The 22,017-nt window shown below is 37.5% G+C and overlaps 2 protein-coding genes, 1 non-coding gene and 1 pseudogene across 4 annotated transcripts; 3 read left to right on the forward strand and 1 right to left on the reverse strand.

Annotated features, from left to right (window-relative positions):
* The first annotated feature begins 129 nt into the window (after positions 1-129).
* Positions 130-6,297, forward strand: LOC111800006 (AT-rich interactive domain-containing protein 3-like). 2 transcript variants are annotated; one of them, XM_023683575.1, is made up of 13 exons: positions 130-439; positions 841-1,617; positions 1,713-1,752; positions 2,238-2,290; positions 2,688-2,733; positions 3,180-3,272; positions 4,706-4,813; positions 4,919-4,973; positions 5,071-5,146; positions 5,277-5,343; positions 5,431-5,481; positions 5,683-5,775; positions 5,913-6,297. In XM_023683575.1, exons 2-13 carry the CDS (start codon positions 869-871, stop codon positions 6,012-6,014), a joined length of 1,533 nt encoding a protein of 510 aa, XP_023539343.1. In that variant the 5' UTR covers positions 130-439; positions 841-868; the 3' UTR covers positions 6,015-6,297. The 2 variants fall into 2 exon arrangements, with proteins under 2 accessions (XP_023539343.1, XP_023539344.1); XM_023683576.1 differs by having other exon boundaries at positions 132-439; positions 847-1,617.
* A 226-nt stretch (positions 6,298-6,523) lies between these two features.
* LOC111800007 lies at positions 6,524-11,794 on the reverse strand (annotated as a pseudogene).
* Positions 11,795-16,565: 4,771 nt separating this feature from the next.
* Positions 16,566-20,835, forward strand: LOC111799928. The gene is made up of 7 exons (XM_023683456.1): positions 16,566-16,773; positions 18,326-18,462; positions 18,976-19,036; positions 19,178-19,313; positions 19,416-19,746; positions 19,956-20,084; positions 20,176-20,835. The coding sequence occupies exons 2-7, from the start codon at positions 18,366-18,368 to the stop codon at positions 20,604-20,606; spliced, it is 1,185 nt and encodes a 394-aa protein (XP_023539224.1). The 5' UTR covers positions 16,566-16,773; positions 18,326-18,365; the 3' UTR covers positions 20,607-20,835.
* Positions 20,836-21,035: 200 nt separating this feature from the next.
* TRNAL-AAG lies at positions 21,036-21,116 on the forward strand. Its single transcript has one exon. It is a non-coding gene; the product is annotated as a tRNA-Leu (tRNA).
* The last annotated feature ends 901 nt before the right edge of the window (positions 21,117-22,017 follow it).

The following is a 22,017-nucleotide window of genomic DNA, read 5'->3' on the forward strand; positions in this document are numbered from 1 at the left end:
ATTCAATTAAACAAAATTTTAATTAATTTTTTAATTCAAAGAAAAAAAGGGACAAAATTTCCCTTTTCATTTAAAAAAGGGGGAAATTTCCCACAATTTTCATGAATATCTTAACAATAAAAAAGGCAGTGTTTGGTAACATTACTAAGCGTCCCAAATAAAAGGCCTTCAATGTACAGCAACCAATTCTGAAGGTTCAAGTTTGCCGATTCTTCTCGTTCAAGGAGTGCAGCTCATGCTCGAAAGAAATTTGATACAGACAATGGCGAATTCAGATTTCGGAACCATGTAATTGAACGTTCAAGCGGCTACGAGAAGAAGAGGAACGGTAACGAATCGGTGGTTTTTAGGGTTTCTTTCTGGGTTGCATGTGCTGAAAAATACTGCAGAAAGATCAAAGCAGCAATTTCTGTTTCTGGAGCTCGTTCTTGTTTTCCAGGTATGAATTTCGAGGCATGCCACTCATTTTCTTTTCCAGATAAGGCAGTGATCGTTTGATACATTCATCAACCCCCTCAAAATGCGTACTTTCATCTCGAACCCTTGATGATTTACGCATTTGAGGGAAATGTACGTTCTATTCCGTTTACTTTATTCCGGGGAGAGTGGGAAAATCGAATCTTAGGGTTAGTTTTTTTTGGAAAAAGTAAGATGAGGATCATGGCTTGAGCGTTTTGGGTAGGAAGTTACTTCCATCTAGTGACGAGTATTGCTATAATTTTCATGTACTATTTCTCGAAGACGCTCGACTATTTTTTCTGGATTTATGGTCTGGGTTTCCATTTGATTTCTATGTAGCATTTTCCCTTTCCTGTCTTCTGAAAACCTAACTTTCATTAGTTGTAGAATTCTCCCTTTGGAACCGGAGATGTGTGATGCGATGGAGGAACAGGAATCTGCACAAGATATTCCAGTTGCTTTAGGTGAAGGCAACCAAGTTATTTCTAAAGATGAGCTCCATGATTCTCTCCCTTTGCCAGCTGAGGCAACTCCGAACTCTTGTGAAAATAAGATCGATTCACCTGAAACTCATGTACAGGAAGTCGTACCTCCGGAGGATAATTTAGATAAATCTACGATTCCTCAGCAATCAAATCAAGATTCTGCGAATTCACTTCCCTTGGATCATGACCAAGACTTGGTTAAGCCTGATGCAGAACCTGCTTCTGATGTCAAGACTGGGCCTGATGAGTTGCCCCCAAGGGAGTTGGGTCTAGATGCTGCTACTTCCAACACTCACCTGGAAACCGTACATTCCTCCTTGGATGCTGAGGCCTTTGGGATGCCTGAAACTAAAATGGGTTCTCTTGATGATGCTTCAACAGCCAGTCATGATGAACCTGTAACTCCCCATCCCGTCTCATCATGTATTAAAGCTGAAACAGAGAATGCCATAGAATTGAAGGTCAATGAAGACAATGTTGCTACACCTCACAATGGGCATTCAAATACGAATCACTCGTTTATTTTGGATGAAAATCAAATTGCTGAAGGTAGTGAATCAGGAACAGAAGAAGAGCAATCTGCTTTCATGAAGGAGCTTGAGAATTTCTTCAGAGAAAGAGGCATGGAATTCAAGCCTCCCAAGTTTTATGGAGAAGGACTGAATTGCCTCAAGTAATGTTTTTATTCTTTATTACTTAGCATAATTGACGTAATTCAATGGGAGTTGGAGTTTTTAGCTCACATTAATATATTTTTTTTGTTATAAGGTTATGGAGGGCTGTGACTAGATTGGGAGGCTATGACAAGGTATCTTTTGTTGTTGTTTATATACTGTGTTTTTTGTCTGATATATATCTTCCTATGAAAGATAACCTGAAGTTTAAAATCGTTAATTGCTTCAATGACTATGTGTTTGAATCAAGTAAACTCTACTATCAAATATTTTAAATATAGTTCCAGCACAGGTATTTGTTTATGGGAAGAAACACAGGCTCATACTAACTGAGAGGTTAGTTTATAGTGTTGTGGATGACTACATTAATGATATCTGTATGTGCCAAAATTTAGCGGTTGAGAAAATATGATTGATATGCACAGCTTTCTGTAAAGTGTTTTAACTGCTCCCCTTTCAACGACCTTAGAACTAGGTAAGTAGAAAACCACGGATCTATTATTTATGTTTTTATTTTGTTTTCTTCTCATGATATTTCTTTGTTTCGTTTGATTATATAATTTTGAGGCTCTTCAATCTTATTTTTGACACATACATGACTGGCGGCCTTTTTGAATAGGTGACTGCATGCAAGTTGTGGCGGCAAGTGGGAGAGTCTTTCAAGCCCCCAAAGTATGGTCACAATTTCTAGAACTACTCACGATGTCAAAATATTTATATGTGACGTTGTGGGAGACAAGTTTCTGCTTTTGCCTATTAATATTATTTTTAATTGTTTATTTGTTTTATGTCAGTTCATCTAGCTTTCTTTTGAAATTTAATCGTAAATTTTGTTATTATGTCTGAAGTCATCATACATCCTAGCATAACGCCTAACCGTATGGTGGTTTACTTTTATACTAAATTATTGTAGACGAATTCTTCAATTTATTTGAAGAATAAGTGATTTCATAGTAACTGTGTGAGTTGTAATACCTCTATATGGGGAAGAATTTTTGGACATTTTGTATTGCCTTATTCTCCAGCCTGGATATGATTAGTTTTTTTTTATCACTTTTTTTTTCTGCAGGACATGTACAACAGTTTCATGGACATTTCGAGGATTTTATGAGAAGGTGATGGTGGAAAGACGTTTTCTTTGAATATTTGTGTATTTTATTGATGTATTTTGTATAGAGGCTGATCACTTTGGTCATACTTGGGAAGGCATTCTTTTGAATTGATGGTAATGTTATGGGATCGTTGAAACTACTTTTGGGTCATTTGATGTGCATTTTGGTAGACTTGTGGTCTTTGAATTTTTGTAATGAAGGTTTTTTATTTATTGCACTTGTCCCAAGTGGATGAAGTATTAAAACGTGGATTAGATTTTTGATCCATAGCAAGTATTGTTTTCAATTTATAATCTGAGTTTTCATTGGTTGGTTTTTTGTACCTTAGCTTAGTGTCAAGATTCTAGTGTGTCCATCTACTGAGTACAATAATCATGGAAAAAGAAATACATAATTGCATATGTTATATAACACAATACTTTTGGTTGTAACTTCATGAGTTTTTTTAGGCTGTCCTTGATTACGAGAGGCATAAAACCCATGGTGGCGAACTTAGGGTACCTATTGCTTCCAACTCAGAACCTATGAGCATCGAAAACCAGGTAATACAGAATTTCAAATTACTGGCACTTTATTATTTTATTTTGTCAGACAGTTACAAGGCTGTGCCTTCATGCTTATTGGTGATAAGCACAGGCATGCGTTGGTGTTTTTGTGTGTGTTTCTGTGTAGTTTATTCATGTTTCACTGCCCTACTGCAACTTTTAGGGCAAGCAAGCAATAATCTTGTTTTTTTCTTATGAGGCGAAAAAGAAAGAGTTGAAGCTTACAAAGCACTTCAATTCATAGAATTCTGTGGTAATAACTATGATTTCAACTATTATGTAGGAGACTAGCTCTTTGAAGATGTGTATCAAGAGGTGCTAGTGTTTGCACCATGTGGGTCTTATTGTGATCAATCTCATATTCTGTTTGACTTAGGTAGGACAATGCCCTTGCTTAAAAGCTTAAAAGCTTAAAAGTCCCACATGTCTTACTGATCCACTAACTAATATTCAGGGCAATCAGATTGATGCCTTGGAAAAAGCATCAATCTTTTCCATCTCTTTTCCTTTCTCTCCTTTCCATGTTGCTTTTCTTAATTCTATAGAACTCGAGATTGAAAAATGGATGGAATGGTTGATACGAATGTGCTCTTTGTTGCTTATTTGTTGATATGATGTACATACCATTAAGTTTGATTTGTATGAAAAATCCCCGCAAGAACCATCATCTAGGACATATAAAGGGGGAAAAAGTTATTTTATCTTATTGTTTTAGTATTTTACCATAGCTAAAATCCATAGTTGATCATCAAATTTCTAAGTGTCCTCTAATCTGCTATTTCGATCTTAATATTTAGATTAGAGTTATCCCTACTCTAAATGATAGATCTTTCTACTCTACATTTTGCGAGAATCTGTCGAACATTATTGATGTACGAAATTGTGTTGGTTCACAAAACTCTTCTTTACGGTAAGATTGGAATTACGAAAAATATTGATAGAATATAAATCTAGAGACTTCTTTTGAAAAAATCCGACTACCGAGGGTTGGCCTGTTTTACAAGATATGAGCTTATACATCCGTGTCAACCTTGTACTCTTAGACTCTTAGTCTGCAGCTTGGTCTACAAGTAGGTAGCTGGTCTGTCTGTTTAATTGGGATATCACATCTTTCTTTGCATCTGAAGGAAAGCTTTCAATTTTCCATGCTAGTTGTCTTTCTAGAATAAGGAAACAGGACATTTTATGGGACCACAATTTCTTGAATTTCGATTTCACAAACCTTTTTCGAATATTAAAAAATCCAAATGATGCATACGTTAGGTCATCTTTTATGGTGGGTGCTGGATTAAGGAAGTTGAGGTGTTATTGCTCCTGCTCATGTTTGTATTATAGTGCCGAGGACGGAAAAATTAGTACTCGATCAAATTTTATTAGTAAGTTGTTATTGGTAAAAGTTAACGATCTATCTATCTCACAAATTTCATCAGGGATCAGGATCAGGTAGAGCACGAAGAGATGCTGCTGCACGTGCCATGCAGGGTTGGCACTCGCAACGTCTTCTGGGAAATGGTGAAGTTAGTGACCCTATTATCAAGGTCTGGTGAATGCTAAAATTTCATAGATTGATTTCCTTATGTGTCCTCAATTTATTCCACGATCATCATTTTCAATTGGGGGCATCATTTTAATATTTTCTGTAGGATAAGAACTCACCTTCAATGCAGAAAAAGGAAAAACAACTCAAAGGCATTGGTGGTAAGGTTCTTTTTGTTCTTTACAGTATGCATCTACATAGCCTTTAGTTTTGTTCCTTCATCTTATGTATACATATATATATATATTGTTGATGTAGGTATTCTTAAACGTAAGAAACCGTCTTACATGGAGCATACTGTGAAATCAGCACGAACAAAATCATCAAAACCACAGTTATTAACCCCTTACACTCTTTATTATCTTTCTATTTTATGCATCTGTATACAGCTACAAATAGGTGGTGAATTGATTCATCAAATTATATTATCATTTTCCGCTGATTTGTTTTATGTTCGTCGGTAGGTTGGACGTAGCAGTAGTTGATATTGGACAACCAGCTGATTGGGTCAAGGTCAATGTGCAGAAAACTGTAAGTTCCAGAGAATGTTTTAATGAAAGCCACCTCAAATATGTTCAATGATTGGCAACTAATACAGCAAGTTTATTCACGTGGCAGAAAGATTGTTATGAGGTCTATGCATTAGTCCCCGGACTACTTCGTGAGGAGGTACATCATTTCAGTTTTGTATCTTTTCATTACTTGGAATCTTCTTGGTTCTCCGGGAGAATCTGAGTTCATCTTTTTCAAAATACTTTATTTTAGAAGCTCGATAGATAATGACACATACATTTCCTTTGAACTTTCTGATTTTTGGCGACGAACATTTACCATCTGTTGGCTACTGGCTCCTGTTTCTGATTTCTACAGGTGCGCGTTCAGTCCGATCCAGCAGGACGCTTGGTTATTAGCGGTGAACCTGAACATCCTGATAATCCATGGGGCGTCACGCCCTTTAAAAAGGTCCTTACCCCTCTCCCCCTGATTTCTGCACCCCTAAAACATCCAATTCTTTGCCAAGAAAGAGACAGAGAAAGAAAAATCATATTAACTTAGTTAAATGTTAGAATACATAATCAATGAGAGTGTTTTTGTATCAGGTGGTCAGCCTACCATCAAGGATTGATCCGCATCAGACTTCTGCCGTTGTCACCTTACATGGGCAGTTGTTTGTTCGCGTTCCATTTGAACAGCTGGAATGAAGGTGCTACACCCACCTGAAGCTGCATGTTCAAACCAAGCTTTAGTTCGATATGTTAGCCTGTTTTATAATGTTAATACCGTCAGACTGTTTAAAAAACCATATCCAGGGCAGGAACCATGATTTTGATTGTAAGATATTTGGTAGTGGTTAGATTAGCATCCAAGAGCTGTTACTGTAATCTTATGTCAAATCCCTTTGTAATCTATGGTAGCAAGTTCATAAATCTGCTGACAAATTTAGCTTTGCCCCTTATGTACAAAGTGTTGATAAATTTGCCCGCTTATACTCTAGCACATAAGTTTCAGTCAGCTATTTATGATTAAAACAGCTGAAAGATTTCCACCCATAATTCGACAATTCAAAAGCTGTTAAGGAAAAGGGAAAAAATGTGATTAGACTACAAGGATAAGAATCATCTTCGACCTTCCTGAAATAAACATCAAAATTTGCTTAGTGTTTGTCGAGGATTGTAAATGGAGTGGGAAACTAAAATGCATATTCAATGGGTTGAAGAACAGATGGATTGAAATTTTCATTTAATCAAACTAAGTCATAATTTTAGTAATTGAAATAGAAATGTAAAAAATTTTCACTTCAATGAAATAAAAAATAAAGTATACAACGCACAATTGAATCATTTCATAAATTAGATACGATTTACATTCATGGATGAGTTGCCATTGTTGCCATTGTTGCCAAATCTAATTCTTCGTCGGAATCAATTACATTTGGCCTGCATATAAAGAGGCAACGGTTAACTTCATTTTCGGTGGCCTTGTTAAGTAATTGACAGAGCACAACACTTCTTTTCCTACATTAAAACACAAGAAAATGGGCTATAAATGCGAGGTGGAATGGGATAACACACCCCCGCCTACAACAAAGGCCATCTATGACAACTCCTACCCTTAAGAGCATCTGAAAAGTTTAATTCCTACTCAAGGTGAATACAGAAGACACAAAAAGACAACCCAAGCCATGGGACTCCGATCTAACACAATGAGATCAAAAGAATAACTACAGAGAGAAACTTAAAACCCCAAAAGAGAACACATCTCTTCACTAGATCTCTCAATCTCCTATTGTTTCTCCCTGACCAAAGGCCCCACAAAATAGAATAAGTATTAGCTCTTGGAAATGTATTATTCTATAGGTTGTACATTTGTGTCCTTGAGTTCTATGGACCAAATGTTAACAAAAATAGATTTTTTAAATTTCTCTCTTTAACTTTTACATCATTATAATTATTAAAAAACATCGTTCCGATCCATGTATTAGGATTTCTTTAGCTATTGGTTGACTGTGGCAAGCCATAAGTAGTCTGTGATGCAAGCACATGACACATTTAAAAATCTGATTTTAATATATTTAAGTAAAATTCACCACCATAATTGTGAAGGAAATAGTAGGAAAGATTTGCCAACTCAGAAAATAATCTTCTAAACAAAGTAATGGCTTCGTACCTTTGGTCGTGGAGTAATGGCTTCAAAACTATGTATGACTGGAACATCAAAATTCGGATGTTATAGAACAATATATGCACCTTTGTCTTTGTACCTCTCCTCAGTAGCCTGCAAGGGAAGAAAATAGAGAGAATAAAAAATAGTTCTCACTTCAGGAGAATGAAAAGGCAATATTCCTCATTTACCAAAGATATCCAAGTAACTCAAAAACATTGACTGGTGAAGGAATCAACAGTTTAATTTTGGTAATGGTGGTGAATTTTTAGGGTTTAGAAACTTAAAACACACGTGAATAGAAAGATGTCTCTCTTTTTGAAAATTACCACAACCTATATGCATCAATGAAACCTATTTGTGCCCTTTAGGCCTTGTCATTCGTATCTTCAAATTCAAAGATTCGGTACTTGCAAATAGATGAAAAAAGGCTCTCAAATGAACTATAGGTCAGTACCAATCTACCTTGGCACTGCCTTTATTTCTGATATACATTGGTCCATTTCTGACAGCAAATGTGTTGATGGTGTCAAGTTATGAAAATGAAAGGTGAGTCTTCAAGCTTGATGGGACAATCAGTACTCTCTTGAAAGCTTCTAGATCCCAAGGATAAAACTTAGCTGCAAATTTGTCCACCTTATACCAATTGCGAAAGGCATAAAGAGCATTAACTTGTACCTCATTTTCATAACTCATCAAGGCTCGATCAGCTACAGAAGGGTTGAGGGAGCAGGAATGTGGAGATGTGGGCCTGAAGAATCCACATGATGTAAACCAATCGTCATGAAAGTGCTTCCTTTTAATGATGATGGAAGTATTAAAGTAGATGATGGTGTGGGTTGGGTCCTTTTGTGGGGGTGCCTGTTGTTGGCCGGTGGTTGACGTTGGTTTAATACATCCTTGTAATAGGTTGTCGTTGGGTAGTAGATTTCAAAGATTGTGGTATACTATCAGTTGGATAGGTGGAGATGAGGCTACCTTCCTTTCTTCACCGATAGGAATGAGGATCTTGTTTAAACCTCCATTTTGTCCAAGCCTAGCTATTTTAGCAAGAATATCTTTTTGAATTGTAGTCTTCTCAATCCAAATCAATTCATCTCCAGTTCTATGCTCTTTCAAGAATTTTTGGTTGACAGGAGCTCTGGTGAGAGAGCCGATCATTTTTGTTAGACAGGCATGGGATACCCATTTCAAGAAGATGAAAAAAGCTCGGTCGCAGGTTATTTCTATGAGCTTTACACCTGTCCCTCGTGTTGAATCGATCTCATTGGTGAAGTGTTGGTGTTTGATTGAGATTGTAACTGGAATTTGAGATGAAGCCATTGACGTTAAAGATCTTCTTCACACCGATGTCCCACAAAACCTGAATCAAGAAGACTGAAAATGTTTGGAAAAACCATAGACGAATCAAAAGCATCCAACATTATTACTCAATACTGAGAAGCAAAGGAGCCATGAACAAAGATATGGCAAGGATGCATCAAATTAGAAAAACACATCACACAACAAGAAGGAAAGAGGATGGGATGAGGCCTTTTCCTAGTATTCTTCATTAGTTTTATTTGTCATCAATCTCTCTGTCTTCAATGATTGAATCAATACAAAACGGTAAAAGGTAATGTACTCGCAGCTTAACATTTCACATACGATGAATTATGATTGTTAATATAAAAATAAAAATGGACGTATATGACACCATGTAGAAATTCAAAGCAGCAAGTCAATCTCGGTGCACCAAACTAACAACACCCATAGGTTGTCACATCTGTTTGGCTTGCATAATACAAAATTCTTGTTTTTGACCAACTAAAGGTAGACTTAAATAAGCTTGAGCCATCTCAAGTCAAAAATCTATAATCAAAGATGATTACATGTATCAACCTGTCGTCACTCCAGGGAACATTACGTAGTTGAGTGATTTGAAATTTTTTATTTAGCATTTGAAACAAGTTTTGGATCTATTAGGCATCATGACTAAGACTTGCATTATAATTCATTAGCTAAAATTCGCAGTAAAAATAATCTTTTTGGTAAGAAACAGTTCATAGATGACTGGAAGTACCAAAAAAGAGGGGAAGAAAGTCAAGCTCTAGACCAAGGGAGATTTGCATTATAATCTATCTTTTAATAAATAACTATAGAGGTTTAATGCTTTTTTATGAGCACCAGACAATAGGCCTTTTTATAATAGTGGTCTTAGTCTTGTTCTTTTGGATTGGAATCCTCTTTTTTGTAGCTAGTGTCGAACACCTATTTCTTTGGGGCTTGGTTTTTGTATGCCTTTGTTTTCCTTCATTGTTTTCCAATGAAAAATCAATTTCTTGAAAAAAATCAATGTCTTACCATAAATAAATAACTACAGATATCGTATCCAACATTATGAATGTGAGATCCCACGTCGGTTGGAGATGGGAACAAAGTATTTATTATAAGGGTGTAGAAATCTCTCCCTAACAGACGCATTTTTAAACCGTGAGGCTAACACAGGCTAAAGAGGACATATCTGTTAGCAGTGGGATTGGGCTGTTACAAATGGTATTAGAGCCAGACACCGAACGATGTACCAACAAGGACGCTGGGCCGTGAAAGGGGGTAGATTAGGGGGTCCCACATCGATTGGAGAAGGGAACGAGTGTCAGCAGGACCCCGGAAAAGGGTGGATTATGAGATCCCACATCGGTTGGAGAGAGAAACGAAACATTTATTATAAGGGTGTGGAAACTTCTCTCTAATAAGCATTTTTTTTAAACCACAAAGCTGACATGGGTTAAAGCAGACAATATCTACTAGCATGGTAAGTTTATGCGGTTACAATAAACATCAAAATTAACTCTCAAAGGGATGAGTATGATAAAATTACCTTTGAATCGAATTTTTTCAAGAATTCTTCGGTGCAATCAGGACCCCACAAATGACCTATGCCTCTCTCGTTATTTGGGTAAAGGCCAGAATTCATCGAGGGATCAGACCACAGCACATCACCAGGTATTAAATTCAAGTCTTCCCATGGGGGATCAAGAACCGATCTTCTAGCTTTGGATAGTTCCTCCACAGAGCCAAGAGATAACCCGTTGGCTTCAGGATTTAAGCTCATTCTGCGTCCTTTTTTCCCTTTTGATCTTTTAGATGAACGCACTGATACGCTGCGGAAAAGTCCCCCATGAGCCGTAATACACATCCAGCAATAATTGATGCCAAAGGCAACCCTTCGAAACATCCCAAACACTGCCGGTACACATGCTTATCTTTGTCTCGTGGTTAGCAATTCCTTCTCAAAACCATAAGCGGATGTGCAGTACTTGGACTCGTGGTTTCCACGAAGAAGAACTACACGATTTGGCATGTACACCTTTATACATTACCAGCAGAATTTAATCAAATGAAAACCCCCTGTACAAGGCAAAGAAACACTGCCAAGTAGCAAGGATTTACGTGATGCTATATTTAATTAGTAAATCGGAAGACAATTACAAGGCCGAGATGATGGAGATTGAACAGAGATTAAAGAGAGAACTTAGGCAGATGGCTACATGCTATCGTACGCATGATTACATAAAACATTAAAAGTAAAAGTGAAGTGCATTTCGATTTGAAACGAAGGTAAAAAAGAGAGGGAGAGAATTAAAATCAGAGCATAAGTACCTTCAAAGAGGAGATCATGAAACTGGCCGTGGATGTCTCCAACGACGACTACAGTCGAGCCGCTGCTGGCGACTGAGCTTTCGAGGATTCTAAGGCAATTAAGTTCTCTAAGGAGGGTTTTAGAAGCAGTGAGGATCAGAGAATCGAAAATGGAGACGGGAAGGACGGAAGGAAACTCGGATGGCGGTAAATGTTTGGAAGACCAGTCGAAGGCGGCGATGAGATGATGAATCCATTGCAGGGAAATGGTGGCGCCGGGAGTGCAGGGATTTTCTTCAGATTCAAAGATGATGGAGATCGAATCGGACAATGCTCGAGTATCGAAAGCTGAAGAATCCAAATCCGAATGCTGCGGCGACATTGTTATCTCCGTCGTGGGTGGTAGAGAGATCTGGCATGGCATCGAACCATTGTCTGCTCTCTGGTTCTAACTCTTAACTGCTACGATCCGCGCGCCCTTTTTCCGATTTTGGTACGGACGGCTAATTCCTTGGGGCTCATTGTCAAAGCCTTCCATGTGAAATGTCAAAATTATCCTCCATTCAAAGTCTTTGAAAGAAACGTCTAACGACCTTTGCTCGGTTATCACATCTACTTTTTTCGACACTTCAATCATTCGTCTCCGACCACAAATTCCCTAAAAAAAACTTCGAGCACGCTTAAAGAGCTCGTAATGCCTCTCTTGTGACGACTCCAACCGTACATATAGAATATACTGATACTAGAACCTATAAATTATGTCCGACAAGCGAACTACTTCCTTCTAACGAGTGGCTACGAGTTACTAAGTAACCTTGTCTCTTGGGTGATCTAATTCATAGCAGAATCAGAGACGGATTCTAACCAATCTCAGCTAAAATCCCTAATTTTCAAGGTTCCACTGTAGCTACGTGCTTAGTGTCATGGTTATACTTGTCCAAGGCTTAGGTCTTTACGGCTTAGGTCTTTACCTTTGATGTCCCACATTGGTTGGGAGGAGAACAAAACACCAAAGAGTGTGAAAACCTTCTCCTAGCAGATGCGTTTTAAAGCCGAAACGGAAAAACCCAAAGAGGACAATAGCGGTAGATCTGGGCCGTTAGATTACTGGTGCAGTGTACATGACTCGAGATTCGACCCCCTTGTTATATTTTGTTTCAAACATGACTCGAGACTCGACCGTATGCCCACAAAATTCGAATTTCACACGACAGTCATGTTCGGGATTAAAATAAGTATGGCTCTGATAGTGACAGTCGGCTGCTTTCTTTTACGCGTGAGATTAGAAGAGATTTTGAGTCACGGCTGCAAAGGAAGACCAGAGCTCACCATCGCAGGCGCACTGTATCCGAGTAGCTCCATATATTTTCCCACCACCTTCCGCTGCCTATAAATAAATAATCATATTCCGCGTCGAGTTGGATTTCAACTTTCAACCATTTCAGACAACCTCCATTTTTATTTTATTCAATCCGACTCCGAGCGTCTTCTACTCCACCTTCCAAAATCCCCTCTACCGGAGTCCAGATTCCCGATTGCACTGTTGCAGCACTTCTCCGCCGCCGAATAATGGAGCCTATTACCTATCAAAGGATTAGGCGCCGTTCCCATGGATTCGCACGCTGCAGAGGCTTCCACCTTCACTCGAGACGATTCTCCGTCTCCAAGCTGCGGGCGAAGTTCGACTGGCTGTTGAGGATCTTAAATAGATGGCGTCGCTCCTATTCCTGGTCGATTAAGATTAACAAGGCGAGGCGCGGTGGAAGGTCGAAGGCTTCGGCTACGGCTTCGGCGGAGTTTCCGAGGTGCGTCGATCGAGGTGAGTGCAGGTTGAGGTCCTTCCGCCGCTCTAATTCCTTCTACGCGGAAGCCATTGCCGATTGCTTGGATTTCATCAAGAGATCCTCTGTTTCCAGTGATCGAGCGCCGAGTCAACCTAGGGTTGAATTCCGCGATCCTTCTGCCTCTGCGTAACATTTCTTTACTTTGTTCACAAAAACCTAAACGCCTGTACCTGCACATAGTTCGTGATTATCCTTTCCAAATCATATTTGTTGCTTTTTGTTTGTAAGATAGAGCAGGGCATCCCATACGTTGTTGGAGATGGAGCAGATCTTCTGCAAAACGAAATTGAATTCTTCCAGTTCTTTACTTGAACAAAATCCTTTTAATTTACCGATTAATTGATGCTTACTAAAGCTCAATTATACCAAATGTTCTTTATAGTACATTTATATCTCTAATTTTTTTCCAAATTCAAATATTATTTTCGTCTGCTGCTTGATTTTACTCTGTATTCAGATCAATTAAGCTCCTAAGTTTTGGATTTAGTTGCATTTTGTTCCTTTCATTCAAATTTATGTTCATTACTACATATTTTAGTCCCTGTTTTCCCTCCTCCTCTCATTTTCGAGGTACAAGACGAGGAAATTTCGTCCATGGCCTCGATTTCTTCATCACGACATTCTATCAATAGTTGCAATTTCCTCCCTAACTTCTTTGAGATACAATTCAGCTCGTGTGCTAGTCGGAACTTGGATCAAAGTGGATCTATTTCTAGGAAATGGAAGAGTCATAGCATATGTCACACAACGTTCTTGCCAATTGAGGTTCTTAACATGGAAGGGTTGAAAGTTAAACATGTTACTAAACTTAAAAGTTTAGGGATCTTTTTTTTTTTTCTTTTGACTTAATTACAAAGTAATTCGAGTATTGTAATTTAGTCAATATCGTATAAAATTCCATTAATAATAAAAAAAAATTGAATAGAAGAACCAAAATGAAACTAAATTACTATTGTATCCTATGGTACATTTTGGGCATTTTAGCTGGTGTAGACAAGATTTTAATCAAGTCATACACTTCATACTGATCCAACATGAAATGGTGAAGACCTAGGTCATACACCTCATACTGATCCAACATGAAATGGTGAAGACCTAGGAACGGACACACAACCATGGATAACACAATCCTGGACAAGCAAGACCAGGATATCTGTCATGCGGATATTGACAACACACCTTGGAGATGCATGACCGTGACATCCTCCTCCACTCAATTGATTTACATCCCTGTCAACCAACCTGAACAAGCAAGATTAGGGAATCTGTCATGCGGCCATAAGCAACATGCTTTAGACAAGCATGATCGTGACATCCCGATCAAACAAAATAAACAAAAGTTGAGGTTATGCGTACAAATTAAAATGTAACAAAGAAAGATGAAAATAAAAAATATTATATTTAAACCATTATTAATTGAATATTAAAAATACTAAAATTACAAAAAATCTCATATTTATTCTATGGCTATTGTTGTTGTACAATTAAAATCTGACTTTTATTTTCCATTTGAATAATGATTTAAGTAATTTGTGGAGGCGGTTAAGCGAGGAAATTAAATTTCGATAATTATGGGAAGAAAAAATGTGGGGTGAAGGGGAAATAGTTGAATTCGAGTAGGGGTAATTTTGGAAATAAATATGTGTGAAAGCTCCCTGATTACGCCACCTACTTCATCTCTATCGTTTGACTAATGCCTTCCCAACCAAGATAAACATTATGGAACCAATACACTAATTTCCTTCACCTGCTCCTATTTCAAACTTTTCCTTTAATTCTAAACCCTTTCATCTCTAGCTTACTCGTAGGGTCGAAACCTCGTAGGAACCCGCTTCGAACCGGAAGAATATTCTCCGTTTAGACGGAAAAAGAATAGAAAAGATTTTTTTCGTTAAATAAACGGGTCGGGTACGAGATTATATTCTAGTCCCTCACCCCACCCAATTCCCCCACTCCATCCCCGTTCTATAGGGTATGTATCTGAAAGTTCAAGGGTAAATTTGTAATTTCATCTAACATGTACCATATTATTATTTTGTAATATGAGCATAATTGAGTCGTAATTATCGTAAATTCAAATTACATTTAAATGGCGTTTTGAAAAATAGATTATAATTTCAATCCATATATGGTCCATAGCCTAGCTAAGTTAAACAACCAAGACTTTTGGGTTTTGTAATCAATAATTGAGATAATGTTTGTTTAACTCTATTATTGGATTACTTTTTTTAATATATGCTACACATAAATCCCATCAAAACAACATTAACTTTTATATATATATATATATATATATATGTCTATTTAACCTACGAGAATTTGTCTTAAATGGAACTGAAAATGGAGAAGAGAGCGGTGAGAGATCTCTATCCATTAGCTAAATGAGATTAGAGATGAAGATTATATTCCTTGTCCCCGTCTCTGCCTTCGTCTTATTATATACACATATTTTTTGTCTTTATTTGTTCGAGTAAATATGTTGGAAGACTATGGATTTGTTACGATATTTTTTTTTATTAATAGAAATTATATTTTAAAAAATGAAAATTATCCATTAAAATTATTTAAAAAAAAATATATATATATATATATATATATATATATATATATATTAAAAAACGGTTAAAAAAAGTTATGCAGAGAACTCAACCATCACAAAAAATAAATAATTTTTTTTTGCGGTAACAAGAATTGAAACGAGTGGTGGAATGGGGACGAGAAGACTTTCTCGTCCCTGCCTGTCTCGTGGACATCTCTAAATATTGTTGTGTTGATAATGTCGTAGAGAATGACTTCTCTCTTATTGTCGTTATACTCTTAATTATATGTGATTTTTTTCTTAAGATTTGTAATAATTCATCTATCATAAATTTAATAAAAATGACGTTAACTAGTGTCCTAATCTATTGTGTGATAAGGTCAATTGGGCTCGAGGACTATGATTAGTTTAATTGGTCGAGAGTGATCCAACCATAATATAAGAGAGTATGTCGTGGCTCGCACGTTATGGACAAGAGTAGTGGTGATACACGGGTGTTGGCTAATAGATCGAAAGAAAGACGTGTCATGATACAACCGAGGAGGAGGATGCATCATCTAACACGCTCAGAAGAGTGGGTAAGATTGTCAAACTTAAAGTACAAACAAGAAAAGAAGTGGCAGTGTCGTTAGTGGTGTTGGAGGCCCAATTAGGTCCCGAACCACAATCCCGAAAGTTGGTTAAGTTCATATAAGTAAAAGATGTAACCTCACCAAGATAAACGCTCCACATTGGCGTGTATGACTCTTCGTCATTTTAACGTGTAAAAATATTTGATTAAATATGTCTTCGAATATATTGTACGAGTGTGTCAACATGAGTCGGGCTATGTTATATGGTTAGGTGTCACAATCGCTTTCTCACGGGACATTTGTAAGCAATTGTGTGGCACTCACTCTCACCATTGAGTGGTGAGTCAGCCAACTCGAAATCGTGTTAGAGTTACGCTTTAGAGAAAGTGAGAAAACCCTACAACTTTAAAATGGTGCGTTGGTTCGGTTCGGTCCGTTCGGTCTTAATTTCTTTAAAACCCAGTTCGACCCGGACCGACCGAATAGGTTCCGAGTCGGTTCCTTACACTCTCAAGTCCTAATGGCCGCCTTCACAGCAGCCAGCAGGTGTTCTTGACGAGCGATTATCGCGGGAATCGCTGATTGCTATTAGTTCCTCTTACCTTTAGATTCACTCTCTCAATTAGGCCTTCTGGATCATCGCTTATTTTCTCGCCCCCAATCACTACCATTGTTGGGCTGACATTTTCTGCTTTAATCTCAGATTTTGGGTCGAGATGTCCAGGTAACACTTCCTCTATTTTGTAGATCTATGATGGTTCTTTGAATTCATTTTTCCAGTTCCAAATTGTATCCGTTTTGGCATTTAATTAACGTAGTATCTCACTTATATGGTCTACTGGTTTGAGATTTCACTTTCTGATTTGAATCCCTTCAATGATAATGATTTTTGCTTATAATTTATGGTGAATGTTTAAATCGAAGTTTATCCTTTCATTTTTTTCTATTCAAACCTAAACTGAAAGGTATAGTAGATCTTTTGGAAGAGCTGAGAACGGATCCGATTGGTCTTGTTACTGAGCAGTTCAGTTGTGAATTGAAACTTGGAGGAGTGTAAAGCGATGTAAGGAGAAGTTGATCGTTTAAAATTGATTTGGAAGTAGTCTATGATCATGCTAATTGCTAGTTTCCTCAAGCCATGTTGAGGAAAAAGGGTTTTGGGTCTAGATGGAACTCCAACTCCAGCTAAATTCTTGATTTTCACGAGTGAGAGGTCAAGATTTTAGCTATTAGAGGTCTGAGACAGCCTGGGAGATCCTACTTAGTACTTGTTGACTGGTGTGATGTCCCACATTAGTTGGGGAGGAGAACAAACCACCATTTCTAAGGGTGTGGAAACCTTACCCTAGCAGACAGCGTTTTAAAGTCTTGAGGGGAAGCCCGAAATGGAAAGCTCAAAGAGGACAATATCTGCTAGCGGTGGATCTGGGTCGTTACAACTAGTGACAGTGTAAGCAGGCTGATTAATCAGGGGATGCAGGCATATAGGATTTTCAACTTACTCATTTTCAGTTTCTAACAACAGATTATTCAGTATAGATGAGGTTGCTGTAGGATTAGAATGGGTTTCTGAACAAGGTAGCTCTGAGAGTTGTAGCATTTCCCAAAGAAAGGGACTTTTATATCTGTTCTTTCTCTCCTAAAGGATAGGTAGGATTCCCAGAGATTCGTTTTAGAATGGACAGGGAGAGGGAAAATATAGTCACTTGGTGAGATGATACTTCGAGCTAGTGGAATGGGTTGTTATTGGCAATATGAGAATTGTGGCCAAGTGGATTTGAGTGGAATTGGCAAAGACGAGAATTGTGGCTAAGTGGATTAGGGAGGTATTGGCAAAATGAGAATGAGAAATGAAGTATTATTCGCCAAGTAAATATGGAGACTTTAATTGAAACGGCCCAAGCTCCCCGCTAGCAGATATTGTCCTCTTTGGGCTTTCTCTTTTAGGCTTCCCCTTAAGGTTTTTAAAACGTGTTTACTAGGGAGAGGTTTCCACACCCTTGTAAAAAAACGCTTCGTTCTCTAGGTGGGGGAGAAGGATTAGCAAATATAGTTTTTCTAGAACCTTTTTTCTTATTTGGTTGTTGTTGTTTGTTATTATCATTCACCTAATTACGCTTTTTTCTAAATGAATTGAAATAAATGATAGTAAAGGATTTTTTATTAACTCTAACGCATATCTCATGCATGAAGATTCTACAGCTACACTACCCCTTTCAAAATTCAGAGGTCTTTGGACATTTGCTCACGTGTGCTTTATTTGGTATAATTTGTAGAAAATAACTTGATGGTTGGACTTCAAAACAAAGAATAGCCATGAGTGGAGAACATCTGAATCCAATTCCTTTGGAGAGTCGACCTGGCATCCTTTTCGTTGGATCATCAAACGTTGGCAAGCGCTCCCTTCTGTCAAGTAATTCTCTTTCTCTTACATCGCTAAATTCAATCTATTTAATTCTTACTTGTTGCAATTAAGTTGATTATTATCATGCCTGTTGAGAGTCTGTGTATACCGTACGAGTGGTTTCAGGAATTGAAGTTCTCAATTACTACAATCATCATATGCTATAACAAATGATTAGATTTTCTTCTCAAATTTCTCAACATCAGAGAATATTCTCTCTGTCTCTCTATTGTTTTGGTACATAAGCTCAAGTACAATCTCGTCTTTTTCGATCTACTTGTAAATTTTTATTAAGAAGAGTGGCCACAATTTCATAGAAGAAAAACTTGTATTTGCTAGTTATCTGTTTTTTTTTCTTTCTTTAACATGTAATTTTCCCTTGTGACTAATGTTGTAAAGTTAGTGGGATGGTGCTAGATATATGTCTTGACATTCATGGTTTATAAAAGAAGCATAATACTCGGCAGTTGCATCAGAGAAACCGATCATTTTGAGTATTCAATGTCTTTCTGTTAATCGTAGGATTACTTTCTGTGGACTTTGAAGATGCTATGGATTCGTCCACTCAAGTTTCGGTCCATGGGTAAGTGACTGAAAGAAAATTTCATTTCTCTTCTTACGTATCAATGTATGTTTCTCTGTAGTTGGTCAAAATGAAAACTACTAGCATTTTCTAGGTCACTTTTGAGCTCAAAATGGCTTTTTATTTTTCCTTGACAAACAGTTGGACCATCGACACACAATATTACACAGCCGATGTCTCTGTATCGGTGGCTCATTTGGACGAGCAATTTTCCATCGAGGCTTTGCCTACATTCAATCAGTTGGCTGCCCTGGTCATGGTCTTCGACATGAATGATGTTAGTCCTTTCCATTTTAAGTTTCTTAACTGCAATTGTAATAATCAATATTTTCGTTGATATCATATGTTTGTATGCCTACTACGCTTTTTTTCTTTGCAGCTTTCATCTCATGCGACACTCCGGGATTGGGTCGCTCATGCTGATCTACAGAAATTTGATGTATTATTATGCATAGGAAATAAAGTAGATCTTGTTCCAGGTCATCCAGTTCATGCTGAGTACAGAAAATTTCTGCAAAAGCAGAGACTTAAAGACTCTTGTACAGATTATTCAGATACAGTCGAATATGGAATTTCTGAAATTGAAGGAAGTAGTTTATTGGGAGACGAAGATCCCTCGTGGGAAACTAGGAGGTCGTGTTTGGAGTGGTGCGTTGACCGCAATATCGAGTTCATTGAAGCATGTGCGTCTAATGCAGATTTTGACAAATGTAAGTTAGTCCTAGCGTTGGCTTGGATACTCTGTTTATATAGCAACGAATCATGAGAACATCGAAGCGCAAAGAATTTCGACCACGTTTTTCCTTTATCTGCTTGGAACAAAATTAATCTGTTCATTTTTGATAGCATGAATCCAGTGTCACATTCATTCTCGTCTTGTTTTTGTTTTTCTATGCCATAACTATACTATTATCTACAGGTTTATCAATTGATGGTGATATACAAGGAGTTCAAAGGCTCTATGGTGCTCTTTCTGCTCATATGTGGCCTGGAATGATTCTAAAATCTGGAGATAAGATAACAAAGCCATCATTTCCAAAAGAAGAAGGTCTGTTGCCTTACATTAATCTTAGTTAGTACAATGTTTCGTCTGTTAGTTAAAAGTCTAAGTATCTGCCTCCATTGTTTTATCCAATCAGAATTGTCGGAAGAAGAATCCGATATTGAAATTGACTACGAAAAGCTATCCGAGGGTTCTGCCGAACCGTGGGACGACACAGATTTCAAGGGTTGCTCGTCGAATGGAGAAGGTTCTTCCATAGACACCGGAGTTCATCCAAAGGAAGTCGACAATGCCAAGCAAGATCAAGCATGTCAAAATACCCGTGATCAGGCAGAGGCTGAAGAAAACGCGGTGGCCACTAACGGAGAACATGTCGAATGCAAGGGAAAACATCATGATGTTGAGGATTTAGAACGGTTGATGTGTGAGATAGGGAACATGCGGGACAGCTTGAGGTTGATGCCTGATTTTCAAAGAAGAGAAATGGCTGCAAAATTGGCGCTGAAAATGGCGGCCATGTTTGGTGGAAGCAGTGATGATGAAGAGGAAACTGCTGCCATGGAGTAGTGATTCTGAGCTGGGAATGGTTTATCCTCTTCAATCTTGTGTTCCTCAATTCCTTCAGTCAATGTATGTTTGACAGCTTAGTTTTATTTAATCATGTTCTTAGTTTTATTTAATCATGTTCTTAGTTTGTTAATCTCACTACTTAGCAAACTAATTAAAGTGCTATATAATTAGTTTAAATACAACAATGGATGTGAATGTATGATCAAGGAAGAATTTTTGTTTTCCAATTTTTCTAATATTAGGCATGAAAATAAGAATAATATTTATAATATTGAAAAAAAATATACCCTTTTAGAATTTTTAATTAGGTTGTATTTAGGTTACTAAATGTTCAAATTCAACAAACGTGTTTGATGGTTATCCAGCTACTTCTCAAAATCAATATATTTTTTATATCTATAGATATGGTTCAAGTTTGCCAACAAAGTTGAGATGGCCGAGTTGGTCTAAGGCGCCAGATTAAGGTTCTGGTCCGAAAGGGCGTGGGTTCAAATCCCACTCTCAACAATTTATTTTATACATTTTTACAAAGCCTAGTGTGAGTTCAAAATTCCAATACGAGATAGATTCCCCACCGAGAAATTTCTACCGGAGCAGGTGTTCCGACCCCTATCGCCTATAGGTAGTTTTAGACACGTTTCTTTTGAAGTGGATACCTGAATGCCAAGTACAACGCCAAGCTGATGTCTGCCTTTTCATGGTGTAGTTTCGAGTGAGGGTTCAAATCCCTAGACATCAACTTTTATCGTAACATATATTTCTTGTTCAACTTTTTTTTTTTAGTCATAACTTCTTCGTTTTAGCTTCGATTTGANCATTTTTACAAAGCCCAGCGTGAGTTCAAAATTCCAATATGAGATAGATTCCCCACCGAGAAATTTCTACCAGAGCAGGTATTCGACCCCTACCGCCTATAGGTAGTTTTAGACATGTTTCTTTTGAAGTGGATACCTGAATGCCAAGTACAACGTCAAGCTGATGTCTGCCTTTTCATGGTGTGGTTTCGAGTGAGGGTTCAAATCCCTAGACATCAACTTTTATCGTAACATATATTTTTTATTCAACTTTTTTTTTTAGTCATAACTTCTTCGTTTTAGCTTCGATTTGAGTGATTCAAATCGTGGTAGAAACGTTATTCCAAGTTCTATCTATAAAAACTTCAAAATCAGTAATTACGAACATGTTAGGTCAAAACCCAATAAAAAAATAAAGCTTAGAATGCAACTCTCACGTTCTCTTACCCTACCACTATCACATATATATACATATATAAAATGTTGAGCACAAATAATGGTTGAGCTTTAAGCACGTGTTAGATTATAATGAGCATAAATGTAAGGAAAATAATGGGCAGAGATGTGTGATAGAGAGACACTCAAACATAAACATATACCTAAACGAGGGAAGA

Source organism: Cucurbita pepo, chromosome LG08, assembly GCF_002806865.2.
Source record: "Cucurbita pepo subsp. pepo cultivar mu-cu-16 chromosome LG08, ASM280686v2, whole genome shotgun sequence".
In the NCBI taxonomy this organism is placed as follows: Eukaryota; Viridiplantae; Streptophyta; class Magnoliopsida; order Cucurbitales; family Cucurbitaceae; genus Cucurbita; species Cucurbita pepo.